The sequence below is a fragment of the Panthera leo genome, chromosome E2 (genome assembly GCF_018350215.1).
Source record: "Panthera leo isolate Ple1 chromosome E2, P.leo_Ple1_pat1.1, whole genome shotgun sequence".
Classification (NCBI taxonomy): domain Eukaryota; kingdom Metazoa; phylum Chordata; class Mammalia; order Carnivora; family Felidae; genus Panthera; species Panthera leo.
The window spans coordinates 6,842,537-6,863,823 of NC_056693.1; the positions used below are offsets into that span (position 1 = coordinate 6,842,537).

Genomic DNA, 21,287 nt, shown 5'->3' on the forward strand with positions numbered 1-21,287 from the left:
CTGTGTGTGTGGAAGTTCACAAGGTGAGTTAAAATTTTATTTGAAAATATAGGGGTGTCTGGATGACTCAGTTGGTTAAGTGTCTGACTCGATTTTGGCTCAGGTCATGATCTCATGGTTCCTGGGTTGGAGCTGTGCTTCAGGCTCTGTGCTGAAGGCGGGAGCCTGTTTGGGATTCTTTCTGTCCCTCTCTCTGCCCTTCTGCCACTCACAGTCTCTGTCTCTCTCAAAAATAAACTTAAAAAATCTTATTTGAAAATATAAAGGGCCTAAAGAACAAAGACAGGCTCATAGAAAAAGAATATGGTAGGAGACCTTGCTTTATCGGATTGTGAAGACTTGGAAAGCTCCCATAGCTAAAACATAGTGGTACCGGCACAGGGATAAACAAAGAGACCAGTGGAACAGAACGTCCTAAGTCAGAGCCATGAAGGTAAGGAGACTTGATTTATGACAGATGGTCCTACATAGCAGTGGGGGAAACCGACTAAATAATGCTGCTGGGATCATTATCTGTGCGGTATTCACAAAAACAAATGACTGGTGGACTGTGACTAACGAGGATACACAGGATCCTTCTTTAATGTACTCAGTTTATGTTGGGACACGAGATACAAGAGTTAATCTTCTGGCGTGGACCTCGGGTCCCAGTGAATGCTTCACAACCGTCTCTCATCGCGAAGCACACATCCAGAGCGCTCTCCTCGTACCGCCCCTGCTCCTCCAGATCCAGTTCTAGCCTCCTAATCCCCGTTTTCTCAAACGTGCCGTGAACGCCTCCGGATTCCCAGCCCTGAAGTCCGCTCTTCCCTGTACGGATCCAGACTTTCCCAATATGGCCGCGCCCTCAGAGCCGCTTCCAAAGGGCGACGAGACAGAGCGGGAGCGGCCATTTCCGGCTCAGGCCTGGTCTGTGATTGGCTTAGCGTCCCGGTGAGGTTGGAAGACTGCAGGAGAGAGCGCTGAGGTCCAACTAAGCATGCGCGACGGCACTGACAGCCGCTGCCGAGGTGGAAGAACCGGACATGAGAAGTCTCGAAAAGTGGAGAAAGGATGGGCTGGATTTGCACCTTTCGTGTCTGGCCGGCCTACTCCGGTCGCCTACGGTGGCCATCTCGCTCTCCGTACAGCGCACGACGCAAGATGGCGGGCACGATCCGCAATGGCCGCTCCCACCAATACGCAGCGAAATCGTCGCGGCGGAGTGAGCCAGCGGTAATTCTAGCCGGGGCCGGAGTGAGGGTTTGTGGCTTGACCGCTCACTCCAAAGTGCTACTGAATCTGAGTAATGGCCCTGGACACGGGCCAGCACACCAGGTGAACGGAAGCGGAAGTGGCGTCCTGAGGGTTGGGTTCTCACGGCGTAAGGTCACAGATTCGCGGTCGAGGTCCTGTGAGGTTTCTGCAGGCTCCTTTCAGAGTCCCGCGTTGTGGGAATTCCTCGACCCGAGCTGCGGTTTGCGGTGGGTGCTCGTAGGAAGGTGCTTGTTTAAGGCGGTTTGGAGGCTGTCGGAGTCTTCGGCTGGCATCAGTGTTTAGGACGAGAGACCATTCCTGCTGACAGTGACAGGTGTGCTTCGGAACGCGCCCCCAGGTCGTAGACAGAGGCTCTGGGGGAGCCACTGACCCAGGGGCCCATCGGGGTCCGGTCGGTGACGAAAGGATTGGGGGTTAGTCGTCTGGGGCTCCTGTGGTCCGAGTTCGAGCATCCGAGGGGTTCGTGATCCCTGTGAAAATAGCTGTCTGGGGGGCTGTGAGGAGGTGCAAGAGCGAAGGGCAGGGTGTGCAGCAGCCTGGCGTCCGTGGGAGAGGTGGGTGGGGTTGGCACGCGAGGAGGCCTCAGGTAGACAGACATTTGGGTGTGTATGAAGCATTGAAGTATTACGTTTCCCAGCTTTTCATACTGAATTTTAAGCATAAAGAGAACTCGAAAGAATAGCAAAGTGATCACGAGTATACCTGCCATAAATAGATCCGTTGTTAAAAATTATGCCATAAACACTGTGTGCGCGTGTCAGCCAGTGTATACGTGTTTGCATGCAAGTGAAATCATGTTAGTCCTAGCCTTTTATGTCCGTTCTGCTACTTGTGTGATTTGGGGTGAGGTACCAAGTTCTACCTATAATTCGCATTTTTCCCATTCAGACAAATTGGTATCTACCTCACAGAGGTACTCCTGAGGGCCCTACCTTCATGACCTCATCAAACCTAATTATCTCCCAAAGGCCCTGTGTCCAAATACACAACTATACCTGGGTTTGGGGTGTGAATTTTTTTTTTTTTTTTTTTTTTTTTAAGTAGGTTCCCCGCCCTAGGTAGGGCTTGAACTCACAACCCGGGACCCTGAGATCAAGCGTGGCATGCTCTACTGACTGAGTCAGCCAGGCGCCACCTAGAGGACATAAATATTAAGTCCATAACAGGTAGGTACTTGACAAAAGGAAGTTATCGTTATAGACTTATCATCAATAAAAGCAGATAAAAATCACCTTAAAGTGTCTGTACTATTTTGAAATGTATTTTTTTTTTAAATTTTTTTCTTAACGTTTATTTATTTTTGAGACAGAGACAGAGCATGAACGGGGGAGGGGCAGAGAGAGAGGGAGACAGAGAGTCAGAAGCAGGCTCCAGGCTCCGAGCCATCAGCCCAGAGCCTGACGCGGGGCTCAAACTCACAGACCGTGAGATCGTGACCTGAGCCGAAGTCAGCGCGCTCAACCAACTGAGCCACCCAGGCGCCCCATTTTTTTTTTAATTTTAATGTTTATTTATTTTGAGAGAGAGAAAGACACAGCATGAGTCGGGGAGGGGCAGAGAGACAGGAGAGAGAGAATCCTAGGCAGGCTCCGCGCTGTCAGCACAGTGCCTGATGTGGGACTCAAACTCACAAAACCGTGAGATCAGGACCTGAGCTGAGATCAAGAGTCGGATACTTAACCAACTGAGCCACCTGGGTGCCCCGATTATCTTTTTATATGTTCATTGGCCAGTTTTATTTTATTTACTTTAATTTTCAAATTTCATTACAGTTGATACAACCACGTTACAGGTGTACAACATAGTGATTCAACATCTTTATATATTACGTTGGCCAATTTTAAAACTTACAAGTTTGTCTTTACTCATTTTAGAGAAGAGTCACGTACTTAGAAACTTAGTCTTTTGCTAGGTATTTTGTGATAAACCATTTGCCTGGGCTTTGTCCCCAGTTCCTGGGAGGTAGCCTCTAAATTGTTGGAATGTCCTAAGTGACAGGCGTGTCCCTGTTATTATTCATGGTGGGTCTATGGGTAGTTTATGCCAATGAAGAGACTTGGCATGGGGCTGTTTATGCCAGAAAGACCAACCATGCGATTAGAGGGTGGGGGCTTTGAGCCTGGTGAGACCAGCCTTAGCTCCCAGATGGTGGTGGTGCTGGGGGCTGAGTCAAATGGCCAGTGATTAAATCAGTCCTGCTTACGGATTACTGAAATTCTAATAAAAACTACAGGCACTGAAACTCAGACGCACCTCTGTGGTGGCAATACCCTACATATTGGCATTCGTGGATATGCTGGACGGATAAGTAATGTGTCCCGACTCCCAGAGCATAGGACAATGGAAACTTCTGGTTTGGGATCCTCCCGAACCTCACCCTCTTGTCCCTCTCTCCATTTGACTGCTTACGATTTGCATTCTTTTGCTATAATCTGTTACCTTGCACAGGTTCCCCCCAGGTACTTCATAGGTTTTGCTGGTATTGTAAATACTGCTTTTAACCCCTTTTAAACCTTAATTGTTGTTTGAATGTGAAATTCCAATTGATGTTTATATTGATCTCAAAACAGTTGCATAATGACAGTTTTGGTTTTTTTCCAGTCTTCTTTCAATTGATTTTGCCCATTTTATTGCTCAGGTTCTGATCTGTGGTACATTTTTGACTAAAGGTTCAGTGAGAGGTTATCCATGTCCCTGAGTTTAAAGAAATGTGCTGTGGATTATTTTGTAGATACTCTTTCTTGTCTATTTCTAGTTTAGTAATATATATTTTTTTTAATTGAGTGGCTTGGGGTTTTCTGACATCTCTTTTCTTCATCTTTTGTGAGAATTAAATGGTTCTTATTAAACTATCCTTGCATTACTGGAATAAAGTCAGCTGTGCATAGTACAGTTCTTCTGTATTCAGTTTTCCTAGTATATACCTCCTACATACCAGTGGATACAGTTATCTAGCATTTTATTTCGAGTTTTTTTTAAATTATTTTTTTCCTAAGCAATCTCTGCACCCAACATGGGGCTCAAACTCACAACCCTGAGATCAAGAGTTACATCCTCAGGGCGCCTGGGTGGCTCAGTCGGTTAAACGTCTGACTCTGGCTCAAGTCATGATCTTGTGGTTGATGAGTTCAAGCCCTGCATCAAGCTCTGTGCTTTCAGCTTTGGATCCTCTGTCTCCCTCTCTCTCTGCCCCTCTCCCTCTCATGTGCGCTCACTCTTCTCTCTCTCTCAGATATAAATAAACATTAAAAAAAGAGAATACCATTAAAAAAAAAAAAAAAGAGTTGCATGCTCTACCCACTGAGCCAGCCAGGAGTCCCTTATTTCAGGTTTTTTTTTAAATTTTTTTTTCAACTTTTTTAAATTTATTTTTGGGACAGAGAGACACAGAGCATGAACGGGGGAGGGGCAGAGAGAGAGGGAGACACAGAATCGTAAACAGGCCCCAGGCTCCGAGCCATCAGCCCAGAGCCCGACGCGGGGCTCGAACTCACAGACCGCGAGATCGTGACCTGGCTGAAGTCGGACGCTTAACCGACCGCGCCACCCAGGCGCCCCTATTTCAGGTTTTTATAGAGAAGCTAATAAATGCAATTGGCCTATAAATTTCTTTCTCCCATTGTCTTTGAAATCCAGTTCTGTTTTCTTCAGTTCTCCTACAGTCTAAGACACAGAGTTGTATTTTCTTTCAGAGTTCTCAGCAGTGTGATATTGAGAGTAATAAACTGTGTCCAAGTATTTCCAGGATGTCCTGGCATCTCCACATTACTCTGTGGTAAATTAATTTTGCATAGCCAGAATTAATTCTTTAACAGTCAGCACTGCTCGGAGTACATAAGAGATCCAGCTGGGATTCTGTGTGAAGATAAAGTCTCAACAAGAGATAAGTATTTGAGATTTTAGTTGAGACTTCATTGCAGAATTGAAGGACACAAACTTTGTTTTCAGAGGCAGACAGCCTGTATTTGTTTTGCTTTTGTAGGCAAAAGTTAGCCTGATTGAGGTATAATTTACATACAATAACACTTATCAGTTCTTTTGTTTTTTTCTTTTTTTTGAGCGAGGGAGTGCCAGTGGAGGATGGGCAGAGAGAGAGAGAGAGAGAGAGAGAGAGAGAGAGAATCCCAAACAGGCTGTGCACTATGAGCGCAGAGCCCATTGTGGGGCTCGAACTCACAAACCGTGAGATCATTACCTGAGCGAACTCAGATGCTCAACCAACTAAGCCACCCAGGTGCCCCTCGGTCTTTTAAATTATAGCCATTCTGGGGCACCTGGCAAGTCTTGATCTCAGGGTCGTCAGTTGGAGCTCTACATTGGGCCTAGAGCTTAATTATATAAATAAATACATATATACACACATATGTAAACACATAAATAAATGACCATTCTAACAGGTTTGTAGCAATATTTTATTTTGGTTTTAATTTGCTTTCGTTGTGTAACCTAAAACAGTTTTTCATGTGCTTAATTGCTGTCTCTCTATGTTTGGGAGGAAGTGTCTGTTTAAATCTTTTGTTCCTTTTTTTTACTAGATTGTCTCTTTTGTGAAGTTGGAAAAGTTCTTCATATTTTTTACATAGAAGTCTTTCAATCAAGTATGCACTTCATTAATGTTTTACTCTAACCTCCTCTGGCTTGATCCTTCATTTTACAACGATCTTTTGCATATCAAAAATTTTTAGTAATGAGGAAGTCCAATTTATCAATTTTTTTTTGTTGTTGTTTATTGTGCATTTTGTGCCCTGTAATAAATCTTTGCCTAATCCAAGATCACTTAAAGTTTTTCTGTGCTTGGGGCTCCTGGATGGCTCAGTCAGTTAAGCATTCAACTCTTGATTTCAGCTCAAGTCATGATCTCATGTGCACTGACAGCACAGAGGCTGCTTGGGATTCTCTCTTTCTCTCTCTCTCTCTGCCCCGCTTCCTCCCCCTTCTCTCTTCTCTCTCCTAAAACAAATAAATAAACTTAAAAATTTTTTTCTGTGCTTTCTTCTAGAAGTATCACAGTTTCAATTCTTACAACTGTAATCTATTTGAATTAATTTTGGTATGAGGTAAACATAAATGTCCTAGTGTTTCAGTCACATTTGTTAAACATTTTAATAGTTTTTCATCATGTTCATGCTTGTCTCTAATGTGTTGAATATATGGAGTATATATATAATAGCATTTGTTTTTAATTTTTTAATGTTTATTTTTGGGAGAGAGAGACAGACAGACAGACAGACAGCACAAGCAGGGGAGGGACAGAGATAGAGGGAGACAAAGAATCCAAAGCAGGCTCCAGGCTACAAGCTGTCAGCACAGAGCCCGACATGGGGCTCGAACCCACAAACCACGAGATCATGACCTGAGCTCACCCTACTGAGCCACCCAGGTGTGCCTATGATAGCGTTTTTAGTGTACTGGGTGCCAGGTCTCTCCCTTTGGCCATTTTTGTCTCTTTCTCTTGCTTGATTTCCCCCCTAGCCATGGGTCATATTTCCTTGCTTCTCTGTATCTCTGGTCATTTTTGATTGGATATCATATATCGTCAGCTTCACACTGTTTGCAGGATTTTCTTTTATTCCTTTTACTACTTTTGAGGTTTGCTCTGGGATGTAACCAAGTTACTCTGAAAGAGTTTTGATTCTTTGGAGGCTTTCTTTTAAGCTTTCTTAGGTGGGGCCATAAGAGTCTTTTTGGTCTTATTTTGTCCCCATTATTGAGGTAATATTCTCCTGAGACCTCTGCACATTTGAAAAACAGGCATACTAGAAGGTCTTTCCACCCAGGCTAGTGGGAACACTGGCTGTTCCTGATCTGGTGTGAGCTCCAGGAAATTGTTGGACCTTCTCCTTTCCTCACAGTTCATTAGACCTTAGCCAGAGACTCAAAAGAACCCTCTGTGCATCTGCAGAGTGAGTTTTCCCTCTCTCTCTTCTCTGGTATACTGCCTGGCAAGTGCTCGTCATCTTTGCTTCCTCAGACTTTGACTTTTTTATCATTAATTCAGCAAGCCTGCTAGACTCTTTGGGTTCCTTCTCCCCAACTGTGGCCTAGAAGGTCTCCAGGCAGTGAGTCTCAGCACACAAATGTTCCCCTTCTTCTCTGACTTCTGTGTCTGAAAATAGTTGTTTTAGATATTTCCCCCATTTTTTTTTAGTTGATTAGGCTGAAAGGGTAATTCATCATTCTGGTAATTTCCCTGGAATCAGATTCTATCATTTCTGAGGGTTTGCGTCTTAATCCTTGGTCCACCAGTTACCGTGTGGCTTTTAGTTAGGTGTTTGATCTTTCTTTTCTTTCAAATGGAGTAATTATAGTCTAGCCACTAGGATTGTAGGGTTAAGTGAGAAAAGAAGACGCTTAAAAACAGTTCCTTGCCTGCACAGGAACTTGCTTTTATTATTATTTCCATGCCAAACAAATCTTTCTTTGAATCCACAGATGCTGCCTTCCCAGAATGAGGCACCTCCTATAAAGGAAAAAAAGTAGATCTCGAGTCTAGAAATTCATCCTGAGGATACTCTTGACACCGGAGACACCTGAATGCTGAAAATGACCAAGTCCCAGGTGAGCTGTTTATTTCCCATATTTCTAGAGGTTTACAAAAATGCATACAATCTGATGCTTGCCAGAGTTGGTAAGGGAGTGAGGAGTTGGGCAAAATGGGTGAAGGGAAGTGGAAGATACAGGCTTTCAATTTTGGAATGAAGAAATCATGACCATAAAAGCTACAGCATAGGGTAGCACCTGGGTGGCCCAGTCGGTTGAGCGGCCGGTTCTTGATTTCACTCAAGTCATGATCCCAGGATCTTGGAATTGAGTCCCATATCAGGCTTCACGCTGAGAGCCTAAAATTCCCTCTCTCCCTTTGCCCCTTCCCTACTCACACTCTCTTTCTCTCTAAAATAAAACAATTAAAAAAAAATTTTTAAATGTACAGCATAGGGAATGTAATCAATGATATTGTAATAGTATTGTATTTAGACAGCTACACATGCAGTGAACACTACACGACTATAGTTTGTTGAGTCTCTATTATACAATTGAAACTAATGTAACATTGTGTGACAACTAATTAACTAGTTAACAATTTAAAACACGTACGCAATCAAAGTGAACTATGTATATAGATACATTGTAGCTGGGAGAGATGTGCTTAGACCCAGAGACGGAATAAATGATCCAGAGGAGCCAATGAGGAAGGGAGTTCTAGCTAATCTGCATGTCACATGTTGCAAGGTACTAACAGTTGGAACACTGCCACATAAGCAGTGGGATCCAGAGCTGAGTTGCAGACATATCTGTGGTAATACTGGAAACCATCACAAAAGAATAAAAACATGTTATAAGATTTACTTTGAATAGGGGCACCTGGGTGGCTCAGTTAGTTAAAGTGTCTGACTTGCGCTCAGGTCATGATCTCACCACTTGTGAGTTCAAGCCCCGCATCAGGCTCTGTGCTGACAGCTCAGAGCTTGGAGCCTGCTTCCGATTCTGTGTCTTCCTCTCTCTCTGCCCCTCCCCTGCTTATGCTCTGTCTCTCTCTCTCTCTCAAAAATTAATAAACATTTTTTAAAAAAGGGATTTACTTTGTATATAAGGAGGAAGCACATGAACTTTTTGAGTAAATATTTCCCAGGCATTGTGAAGAAGTGTCCTCAAACATCGATGGGTCTTCCTCTCCTGTCCTTCTCCAGAGTATGGACCCAGTGAACGGTCATCTTCCTAAGGAAATGTAGGAGATATAAAAGGCATAGCTAGAAAACTTAAAAAAAATATCTTCTTATTTGCAAAGAGTAATGCTCACCTAAGGGTCATTGTGCAGATCATTGTGTTAACACATATGAAGTGTTTAGAGCAATACATAGTAAGTGCTTTCTGTTTGCTTTTGTATCATGAGTTAATATGTAGCACAGTCAATTTCTAAAAGGTAATTCTGAGCATAACATACTTTTGTATATGAAAAACACTGCAGGCGCACCTGGCTGGCTCGGTTGGAAGAGCATGTGACTCTTGATCTTGGGGTCATGAGTTCAAGGCCTGCATTTGGTGTAGAGATTACATACATAAACTAACTTAAAAAAAAAAAAAAAAGAAAAAAGAAAAACACTATAGTGTCTACCAAGTGTCTATAGGAAATGTAAACACTTGCTCCAAGGTCTGTTGCTGCCTGTGCCCAGGGCATCTGTTCTCTTTGGCCTCTTTTGTCTCGCTGAACTTGTTGCAGTTTCTTGAAGCCAGTATGGTACTTAACACTTTTTTTTTTTAACTTTATTTATTTTGAGAGAAAAAGAAAGAGCACAAGCAGGAGAGGGGGAGAGAGAGGATCCCAAGCAGGCTCAGCGCTGTCAGCACAAAGCCCAACTTGGGGCTTGAACCCACGAACCGTGAGATCATGACCTGAGCTGAAATCAAGAGTCAGCTGTTCCACTGACCTAGCCACCCAGGCTCCCCAGGATTTAACACTTTGAACTCGTCCTCCCTTTGGAAGACCCATGGCTCCCACCTCTTCTAGCTCTTACTGTGGGACACACCACTGAACATACCGGATGTAGCTCTAGCTTGACCACTTCTTCAGCACTGTTATTTCTCCACCTACTTGTGCCCATGTTTTAACTTGAGTATACTTCTGTCGTAACCCTTAAACCATAATGTCTTCCCATATGTCAACTCTCTCAAGGAGTGTACTTGCCACTCTGCACTATCAGAAGCTACATGAAGGCTGCTTTATTTCCTTTTTTAGTGCATATGTATTCCTATTACAGTAGGTAACATTACTCATTTTTAAAAAGTTAACTTGAGAGAAAAGAGTATGCGCACGTGTGAATGGGGAGGGGCAGAGAGGGGCAGGGGGCGGGAGAGAGAGAGAGAGAGAGAGAGAGAGAGAGAATGAATGAATCAGTCAATCATCCATCCCAACCAGGCTCCGCGCTGTCAGCACAGAGCCGACTCGGGGCTTGATCTCACAAACCGTGAGATCATGACCTGAGCTGAGCTCAAGAGTCGGACACTTAACCAACTGAGCCACCCAGGCGCCCCAACATTAAACACTCCTAAGGTGGGTTGCAGATGGTTTTTAGGCAAAGTTTTAGCAACATTTTGCATGGGTGAATGAATGAGTGAAGTGAATGAAGAATGCAGAAAGGATAGCTTAAATGAAGTTATTAGCCCACAAAGCATAAATCAAAACTAGGCATAGAGAAATACTTGTTTATAAATGTCTATAGCAAAAATAATCAGAATAATATCTATCTCCTACATTTTTTTCCATTATATTAACTCCAGATCAAAAAGGGTTATGTTATTACAGGGCTTATTGTCATTCAGTGATGTGGCTGTGGATTTCACCTGGGAAGAATGGGAGCTGCTAGATAATGTTCAGAAGAACCTCTACCGGGATGTGATGTTGGAAAATTACAGCAACCTAATGTCATTGGGTAAAGACAACTTTCCTAAATATCTCAGCATGAGCCCATTAATTGCCCTTTTTCCCCCCCATTGCTACAATTTATGGGTACTCTGATATCCTTAATGATTTTGGACTTGGAAAGGTGATAGAACCTATTTTCCTTATGACCAGTGATGGTACTTATTTTCATTTTTGGAATAAAGAGTTTCTGTTCTGCTGAGATTTACTGTCTGTTCCCTAAAACAGAACTTTCCTTCAATAGGCCCTAATACTGCTCAGTTCTCTGTGATGACCCCTTGACAGGTTATCACGCTCCCTGGCCAGAAGCAACGGTTCACGTGGAGAGAGGAGTGCAAGGACTGGTAGAGAGAGAATTCCCAAGTTCGTGTGGTCCAGGTGAGTATACCAGTGCAGTGGGAGTTAGCGGAAGCCAAGTGACAGTTGATCTTGGCGCTTTGGGACCCTTGTTATTTTGGGTTTTTTTTCTCATCGTCTTTGAACCTTTAGAGGTGACTTTGAGTGAACAGAGGTCACCAGTGTGAATGGTGCTTCCTTCTCTTACCGTGTATGACTCATTTGCTAGCCACCTCAGAGAAGACGTACCTCCTTTTATCTGCCCTGGGTCAGATCTTGGCCTGTTTCATTCGGTCTTTCCTTTTTGGCTCAGTTGTTCTTTTGCAGTTTGTTAGACACAACCCACTTTCCCCATGTCTTACCCATATTCACTTAGCTCTCCTTCTTTTTTTTTTTTTTTTTTTTTTTTTAAAGAGGTATGCTTTTTTTTTTTTTTTTTATGTTTGTTTTCGAGAAAGAAGGAGAGTGAGCAGGGGAGGGGAGAGGGAAGGGGAGACAGAGAATCCCAAGCAGGCTCGCACTGTCAGTGCAAAGCCCAACATGGGGCTTGAACCCTCACACCATAAGATAATGACCTGAGCTGAAGTTGCGGACACTCAACCAACTGAGCCACCTGGGCACCCCCACATAGCCCTTCTGTTACGCTTCTAGAGATTTCATAGATTCCCTCCAAAATTTGATGACACCCATGTCCTTCAGTTCATTACTTATTATCTATTTCTTTTATTGGATGCCTCTGACTTCTGTGCACCTGCTGTGTCACTTTCTCCATTCTCTTTAGATAGGGACTTGAGATTCCATCCCCCTCCATTTCATAATGATAGGATTTTTTTCTTTTCCCTGAAGTAATGTGGCAGGTTTAGGATTAGTATCAGGAAAATATTGAGAATGATGAATCTGTTAAGCAATAATGAAAATAATGCATTGGGAAAAATTTTTTCTCTGAGCAAAACTTTGTTCCGTTTGCAGAAAGACCCCTTCAGTGTTTCTCAAGAGGAATACGTTTGAAACAATATTCAGATTCAAAACTTCAGAATAAAAATTCTGCAGAAATGAATTCCAATGAATTAAGTGGCCATGGGAAATCATTTTTCCATACCCTACATGAAACCTGCCATACTTCAGCCCGGTACAGTGAACATAATTTCTGTGTGAAGACTTTCAGCACGGTGAAAAATCTCAAAAGACATCACAGAATTCACACAGAAGGAAAACCTTATGAATGCAGTGAATGTCCCAAATCCTTCAGGTATAAGTCAAAGCTCATAATCCACCAGAGAACTCACACAGGAGAGAAGCCGTACAGATGCCCTGAATGTCAGAAAGCTTTCAGTACAAAATGTCATCTGACTCTGCACCAGAGAACTCATACAGGAGAGAAACCGTATGGATGTTTTGAGTGTCCAAAGTCTTTCAGAACGAAGTATCATCTCATTTTACACCACAGGACTCACACGGGAGAGAAACCCTACGAATGCAAAGAGTGTGGCAAAGCCTACAGAGAGAAGACAAAGCTCAGGTTGCATTACCGCACACACACAGGAGAGAAACCTTTTGAGTGTAGTGACTGTGGGAAAGGTTTCATGCAGAAGTCAAACCTACTTATCCATCAGAGAACTCATACAGGAGACAGACCCTATGCATGTAAAGAATGTGAAAAGACCTTCTGCAGTAAGTCTCAGCTTGTTGTTCACCAGCGAACTCACACACGAGAAAAATCGTACGAATGCAAGGAATGTGGGAAAGCCTTCAGTAAAAACTCACATCTCCTGACACATCAGAGAACTCATATAGGAGAGAAGCCTTATGAATGCAATGAGTGTGGAAAAGCTTTCGTACACACATCACAGCTCATTGTACATCAGAGAAATCATACAGGAAGAAAACCTTATGAGTGCAAGGAATGTGGGAAAGCCTTCAATAAAAAGTCACACTTGATAACACATCAGAGAATCCATACGGGAGAGAAGCCTTATGAATGCAGTGAATGTGGAAAAGCATTTATAGACAACTCCCAGCTTATCGTTCATCGAAGAACTCACACAGGAGAGAAACCTTATGAGTGCAAGGAATGTGGGAAAGCCTTCAATAAAAAGTCATCCCTCATAACACATCAGAGAATTCATACGGGAGAGAAGCCTTATGAATGCGGTGAGTGTGGAAAAGCCTTCATAGACAAGTCACATCTCATTGTCCATCAGCGAACTCATACAGGAGAGAAACCCTATGAATGCGGTGACTGCGGAAAAGCCTTCATACGAAAGGCAATGCTCATTGTCCATCACAGAACGCATACAGGAGAGAAACCCTTTGTATGTCTCGAATGCCAGAAAGCCTTTAGCAGTATGGCAATGCTCAGTAGACATCAGTTGATTCACACGGGAGAGAAACCCCACGGATGCAATGAATGTGGAAAAGCTTTCCGCCAAAAAAGCCATCTTATTATCCATCAACGGTGCCACACTGGAGAGAAACCCTATGGGTGTGTTCCATGCGGTCAGATCTTCAACCAGAAGTCACAGCTCATTAGACACCAGAGACGCCACACAGGAGAGAAACCGTATCAGTGCACTCAATGTGGGAAAGCCTTTTTTGAGAAATCATACCTCAGTGTTCATCAGAGAAGTCACGTGGGACAGAAACCTTATCACTGTAATGAGTGTGGGAAAACATTCTCTGTCAAGTTCTTTCTCACTTCACATGAGGAAATTCACACAGGAAAGAAATCTCGGGAACACAGCGCTGGAAAGACTTTAGTGAAGGGCCAGATCTCACGGAATACAAAAGAATCCACACAAAGGACACCCTCTGAATGCAGGGAACGTTAGGATAATTTTGGTCTTTGTCAGTTCCAGAAAACTTATCCAGGAGGGACCTTTTAAATGCAGTGAATATAGGAAAACCATCTACCACCACTGTAGCCTAATTTCATTAGGGAAAGGCCTAGAAATGAGGTGAAAAGTCAACATCTTTTTTTGAGAGGAGAAATCCCATTATACGTCACACAGAAATAAAACCTGGCCGCAACAGATGTGTTTGAGGGGCCATCATATAATAGTTTTCACTGAGGGGGAAGAAAAAAACTCGTAAATGTTGGGAATCCTGGAACACCTTCCAAACAAATGAGCTTTCACACCAAAGAAGATAGCTGACTGAAGACTTGTGATAAGAGATGCTTCTGGCATGAAGTCCGAAACTTACTGTGCATCAGATAATACTTATTAAGGAGAGTTAGTGTAATGTAATGACGCTGGGCCAGTTGCTTACATATAAACTTTATAATAGAAATTCTGTTCCTGTCACATTACCATTTATTTATAAAAAATACAACATGAAGTAGTCAAGAAGAGCAAATAACTGCAGTATGCTAAAAGACAGTTTTGTTTCATGTTTGAATATATGGAATAGTCAAAGCAGTAAATTAAGAAAGGTCCAAGATGTATGTGATTTTATGTCCAGAGGATTTTTGTAGCACATGTATGTCCTGAGTTTCAGGTTTCATAAGATCATGAAAGAAAATCGTATACCATAAAATTCTTGTTTGTAGGTGTAGAATCCATCAAGAAATGCCAGCATTGTAAATTTTTATATATCTTATAAATTGCAAGGGAAGTAATTAGGTTTAAAACTAAACAAGACTTAAAAAAAAAAAACTTGGCTGGTATGTGTAAACGGATCTGGTAATACTTTTTAGCCATTTGGGATAATATTCTTTTTTAACACAAATTGTCTTCTGCCACTCTGATTTAATTGATTTAAATATATCAATACGTGTGGTGTAAAAGTTAAATAAGTCTATAGAATAAACAAGGTCCCTTTTCACCATTTCCCCAAATCCTCCCTTTCCTTTTCCATTATTATTTTTTTTAATGTTTATTTGAGAGAGAGAGTGTGTGTGCGCATGAGCAGGGGAGGGGCAGAGAGAGTAGGAGAAAGAGAATCCCAGGCAGGCTCCACACTGTCAGTGCAGAGTCCAATGCTGGGCTCAATCTCCCGAACCATGAGATCAGGAGCCAAAATTCAGAGTCGGAAGCTTAACTGACTGAGCCACCCAGGTACCCCCCAAAATACTGAGATTTAAGAGTGATGAGTAATCACAACTCTTCTGTCCTTGAGTTTTGAAAAACTGGAAGCAGCTGGTATCTGCCCCACTCCCCTACTCATATACTCTCTAAAATAAAAAAAGAAACTTTAATTTTAAGTAAATAAAACCTAAGGAAAAAAAAACCCCATGTTTAAAGTAATCATTAAGGGAACAGGAACAGAGTGCATATTTTCCAAACTAGTCAAGGGCAAAGGCAGAATGATTAAAAAACAAAAATTATCATGAACCCAAAAGAAGGCAGAGTATAAAGAAACGTGGAATAAAAAAAGATAAATTTACGCTGATAAAAATATTTATAAAAGGAAGTTTTGAACAACATAACAAAAATCAATATAATGGAGGTATTGTATACAATGTTCTCAAAATTCACAGAATTTTCAAGCACTTATTTTCCAAAGTTTACCGTGTTGGCCATGTTCTAGCCTATAATGCAAATCTCAACAAACCTGAAAGGACTAAATAATGTGCACTCTTGTTCTGTAAGCCGACATACACTAAGTCCAGGACAAAAATTAGCTAGAAATCTGTAATTCTGGGAATCAAGAAATAAATTATAAATACTACATTGTTGCAGACCTTGAGTCTGGAGTTCTCTCATGTTCAGCAAGAGAGCAGACGCAGAAATGAACACGAGAGAGGCTAATGTCTGCGAGGAGACAAGAGCCCTGAGTAAGGTCCTTTTTCCATATTAGGATCAGAAGGACTACATATATGATGGTCATGCCGAAAGAGACAATAAAACAGTTATCATTATTCATGTGTGTGAGAGAAAAGGGGTTCCAAAGGTATGTGATGTTAGGGGTTAGGGTCAAGACAAATCAACATCTTGGTGCCAAGCAGGCAGCCCTTCACTGCTGGCACCGTATTTGTCTACCTTAACTTTTCTAGGGACTAAGATGAATGGGGCATAGCCACCTCAGGCTTAACAAGGCATATTTCTCGCTAGCAAACCTGGGACGCTTTAGCCCTGCAGCCGCGGCTCTCCGCCTCTACCAGTTCTCCGAGGCTTTCGTCCTGTGAAAGCGGCTTTCTGCCCTAAGCCTTGTGAACCCATTGGTGCAAGTTCAGAGAATTCTTAAACTTATCCCCCCACATCGCATGAGTCAAAGAAGAAATCGTTATTTTTCCAACTTTGCATTCTAACAATTTTTAAGTATAAAAAGGTTGAAAGTCTAAATAATGATGAGGCCTATGTACCTACAAAATAGGTTCAGCAACTTCACCATTTTGTTATGTACCTATTTTCCATTTAGTTACCTACCTGTTTATCTTTTCAGAATCCTCTGGTCATAAAGATACTATCACATCTATATTATCATACAACCCCTACATAATCAAAACATTACTAAACCTAAGAAATTAAACAGTGAAAGTTAAGCCACTGGGGATTCCCTAAGTAATAAGAGCCATAAATGTGTACACCAGGAGACTTGGCTGCCGCCTGACGACAGGTCACATTAACATGACTAGTCCCATTTGGGCCTGGGTCTCCACTTTGTCGTTGGGAAGATGACAAAATACTCTTCCTGCGTGTTGAAGAAGCATTTAAAGCCAAGCCTTTATGTGACATCTCCAACCCAGATAGGTTGGAGGCATCCAGGTGAAGTATACTGTTCTTTGATGGAGTAACTTGAACTCTTGTTTCCCAGGATGTGTCACAGACTGTGGAGTTTGGGGTAGGGCTGGTTGGTATGATCAGCGGAGCCCGGCAGACAATTCCAGAAATGCAGTAGTTCCGATCTGCACTTTTTCTGGCTTTGGCATTCGCAACAGTTCCCCGGCTCTGCTGCGGCCGGGCGCCTCGGCCACGTGCAGAGCTCCCCCGCCCCCCTCCACTGGGCCCCCTTTCTCAGGGTCAGGCACGCAGCCCGCCCTCACAGTTGGCTTTCCCCTCCTACTGGCCCCGGTGTCTCCTTTCCCTTTTCCTCTTCCACAACCTCTATACGAATACCCTAGAGTTACCTCTCTTCAACGCACGGGTCTACTGTGTCCCCCAGAGCCCGCTGCCCATCATCAGAAGTCTCGGATTCCGCTACCAACCCTCTTGCTGGAGGTGCCCACCCGGGAGGCGCTGCGCATCGGACGCGCTACTGAGCATGCGTAGCGGCTCCCGGAGGCGCGGCGGACAGGACGCGATACTGAGCATGCGTGGCGGCCCGGGCGGGCTGCAGAGGCGCGGGCCTGGAAGCGAGGGAGCGACACAGAGCGGGAGAAGTGAGCGGAGGCCTCAGACCCGCATGTATTTCAAGACAACCGCTCCCACTGTGAAGCCGCTCAGTGCGGGCAGCAGCATTACTTGCCGTGTATCCACGGCCCTGAATTCCAGCGTTTGGGAGGATGCGGCCCTCTTATGTCCGCGTGCCCAAGAGTGAGCGGCAAAGGGGGTCTGCGCGGGGTGCGCCGGAAACGGAAGTGTCGTGTGCCGTTCTTTTAAACCTCGGGTGACGGGCTAAGTCTGTAGTGCTTGCTTAGAGGGGCGGCCTAACAGTGCTTGGGCAGGGTGGTGGTGCTGTCAGTAGTTGGTGAAGGCAGCCTGGGGGCATCTGGCGATGGGTTAGGGGATCTGTGATGAGTGAGGGGAGAGGAGACTTCGGCGTGAGAGCAGGTGTCACGGGAGTACGTCAGCGGGGCTTAGGGATAACTCCATGGGGTCTTTTTTTTTTTTTTTTTTTTTTTTTTTTTTTTAAGTTTTTATTTACTTTGAGAGAGAAAGCGCAAGCAGGGGAGGGGCAGAGAGACAAGAAGATTGTGCACTGTCGGTGCAAAGCCCAACATGGGGCTGGAACTCATGAACCGTAAAATCATGACCTGAGCCTGAGTCTGCTGCTTAATGAACTGAGCCACCGGGGCGCCCCTCCCTGGGGACTTTTGGTGGTCTATGTTTGGTTGGCTGCGAGAGTCCGCGATAACTTAAATGCGGTGGGTTTTTGAATGGGGTGACTTGGTTCAGGATAAGATAGAAGAGTGGGCTTGAGTGATTGTGATGTGGGGAACAAAGGCAAAAGAAAAAATTAAATTTCTTTATAACTTACAGCCCATTGGCAAGTCCTTGAAATAGGCAGAGTGACTGTTTTCCAAGAGGTCAGCTGCCTGGATGTTGACACTTTGCTAAGGGCAAAAGGCAATCTTAGCATTATCCCAAACCCCCAGGATCCTGTATGCCTACTTAAAACATATAGAAATTCCTTTGGAAGCTTCCTTTATTTCTACCTCCCAAGATGCATGTTAGCCATCATTCTCTAAGTATATGGCCCACTGATTCACAGCTGAAGGGTCTCATGACTGAGGGTTTACTAAACAGTCATTTATTACTGGTTAGTCATTTTCCTAACCACAGCTACCCCCTCAAGGTCCTGGAAACCTTGTTTCCAAAATTCTTGGAGGCTTGTGCTGTCCCTAATGCCTTTAGGACTCTAGTGCAGCTCTCTTCCTGCCCACGTGTCCTGTCCAGTGCTTTAATAAAGCAGTTTTTTTGCACCGACGTCTCAAGAATTCTTCCTTGGCCCTCAGCTCCAAATTTCAAGATTTCCACATCAATTGGACAGCCTTATTTATGTTTGTGATTGGGTAGCTTGTTGGGGTATGCACAGGTCTGAGAAGTGCAGTGAATTGGGAAGGTCTTTTTTTTTTAATTTTTTTTTTCAACGTTTTTTATTTATTTTTGGCACAGAGAGAGACAGAGCATGAACGGGGGAGGGGCAGAGAGAGAGGGAGACACAGAATCCGAAACAGGCTCCAGGCTCTGAGCCATCAGCCCAGAGCCTGACGCGGGGCTCGAACTCACGGACCGCGAGATCGTGACCTGGCTGAAGTCGGACGCTTAGCCGACTGCGCCACCCAGGCGCCCCTGGAAAGGTCTTGATGGACAGAGGGTTTCAGTAATTTGAGTCCACCACCTGGGAAGATGGGAGCAGGCTCTTTGGCGGTATGATTCTCACAGCTGACACACAGTTTGGTCCATCATATCCAATCTCCTACTCAAGGTCCGTTTTCGACTCTCCTTTGACCTCAAGTCCTACTCTCCTCTTATTCTATGAAAAATGAAAATACTTTGAAGTGATTAGATTAATCTGCAAACTATGTGTGTTATGAAAGTCAAAAAGCTTCTGCCTTTTTTACTTTTGAGTTTTGTAAATTTCACTTGAGTATTTCCTTTGTGGTTGATCATGACACAGGTAGTGAGAAACAAGCCAGTTCCCCATCCCCCCATATATGCTACCTAGAGATAACAATTGTTAAATTTTCATTATTTTTTAAGGCTTTTTATGCATTTTGAAAAGTTATTAATTGAACAGTTTCTTAAAACTAAGTTTATCATGTATGCATTCCCACATTCTTTTAAATTTATTTTTTAAGTTAAAAAATACTTTTAGTATTCCATTAAGTGAATGTACAATGGAATTTTGACTGGTGTCGCATTAAAACCCAGGGACACTTGGGTGGCTTAGTTGGTTGAGCCAACTTGATTTCGGCTCACATCATGATCCCAGGGTTGTGGGATTGAGCCCCATGTTGGGCTTTCTGCTGAACGTGGAGGCTGCTTAGAATTCTCTCTCTCCCTCTCCTGCCTTCTCCCTGGTGCTCTCTCTCTAAAAAAAATAATAATAAAATTTAAAAAGAACTAAACATAAATTTGGGCAAAACAATCTATACTTTAAAAAAATGTTTTTTGTTTATTTTTCAGAGAAAGAGATAGAGTGCAAGTGGGGGAGGAGCAGAGAGAGAGAGGGAGACACAGAATCCAAAGCAGGCTCCAGGCTCTGAGCTGTCAGCACAGAGCCCGATGAGGGGCTTGAACCCACGAACTGTGAGATCGTAACCTGAGCCAAAGTTCAACACTTACCCGACTGAACCACCCAGGCACCCCTACTTTTAACTTAATACAAATTGGTCTCTCTCTCCAGCTCCTCAAGAAAATTTTCTGGTTTAATTATGTGCTGGATATTTTTGTTGTCTTTAATAATTTTTACTGTTGTTTTAGTCATCAATGTAACTTGAATTTTCTGAAATGTTTTTCATTATCTTGATGTTTTTTATTTAATTGTTGTGGTGAATTATGTTTATTGGCTTTAGGATTTTTTTTAAGTTTTTATTTATTTTGAGAGAGAGAGAGAGCACAGGTGTGTGAATGTGAGCAGGAGAGGGAGAGAGAGGGTGAGAGAGAGAATTCCAAGCAGGCTCAAGCAGGGGAGGGGCAGAGAGAGAGGGAGATACAGAATCCAAACCAGGCTCCAGGCTTTGAGCTGTCAGCACAGAGCCCAACACAGAGCTCGAACCCACAAACCATGGTGTCATGACCTGAGCCAAAGTCGGATGCTTAACTGACTGAGCACCCAGGTGCCCCCTAACTTTAGAACTTTATTTTATTAAAAAAAATTTTTTAATGTTTATTTATTTTTGAGAGAGAGAGCACAAATGGGGAAGGGGCAGAGAGAGAGGGAGACCTAGAATCTGAAGCAGGCTCCAGGCTCTGAGCTATCAGCACAGAACCCGACGAGATCATCACCTGACCTGAAGTCAGATGCTTAACCAACTGAGCCACCCAAGTGCCCCAACTTTAAGATTTTAAATGAACTCTGTACTCCTGGGGTAAATACCCTGATGACATCCTAACTTTAGGATATTTTAACTTTTAGGGGCCCTAAGTTTAGGGTTGTTTTTTTTTTTTTTAATGTTTAGTTTTGAGAGAGAGAGACAGAAACAGAGCATGCATGAGAGGGGAAGGGGCAGAGAGAAAGGGAGACACAGTATCCGAAGCAGGCTCCAGGCTCTGAGCTGTCAGCCCAGAACCTGACACAGGGCTGGAACCCATGAACCACGGGATCATGACCTGAGCCAAAGTCGGACACTTAACTGATTGAGCCACACAGGCACCCGTAACTTTAGGTTTTGAATCAACTTTGTACTCCTAGGGTAAAACCCTTGATGACATCCTAAATCAGCTTCTGCTAGATTTGATTTCTCCTCCTCCCTCTCCCCGTTATCCTCCCCCTTCTCTGCCCCTCCTCCTCCTGGTGCAAAGGGATGGTTTGGTAAAGCATGGGGACAGGATCTGTGGGCAGAAAGAGCTGCCGATTTATTATTCTTTTACATAGTGTCACTAGTGTTCATGTATGAGATTTGCCTGTAGTTTTATTCTCTTGGACTGTTCTCAAAACTCAGTTTTTACCA

General features: G+C 43.5%; 1 protein-coding gene across 4 annotated transcripts; it reads left to right on the forward strand.

Moving 5' to 3' along the window:
* Positions 1–1,224: 1,224 nt before the first annotated feature.
* LOC122208312 (zinc finger protein 260-like) lies at positions 1,225–14,836 on the forward strand. 4 transcript variants are annotated; one of them, XM_042919231.1, is made up of 6 exons: positions 1,225–1,570; positions 2,302–2,423; positions 7,690–7,815; positions 10,559–10,685; positions 10,961–11,053; positions 11,981–14,836. In XM_042919231.1, exons 3-6 carry the CDS (start codon positions 7,792–7,794, stop codon positions 13,837–13,839), a joined length of 2,103 nt encoding a protein of 700 aa, XP_042775165.1. In that variant the 5' UTR covers positions 1,225–1,570; positions 2,302–2,423; positions 7,690–7,791; the 3' UTR covers positions 13,840–14,836. The 4 variants fall into 4 exon arrangements, with proteins under 4 accessions (XP_042775165.1, XP_042775166.1, XP_042775168.1 ...); XM_042919233.1 differs by having other exon boundaries at positions 1,237–1,317; XM_042919232.1 differs by lacking the exon at positions 2,302–2,423.
* Positions 14,837–21,287: the final 6,451 nt, after the last annotated feature.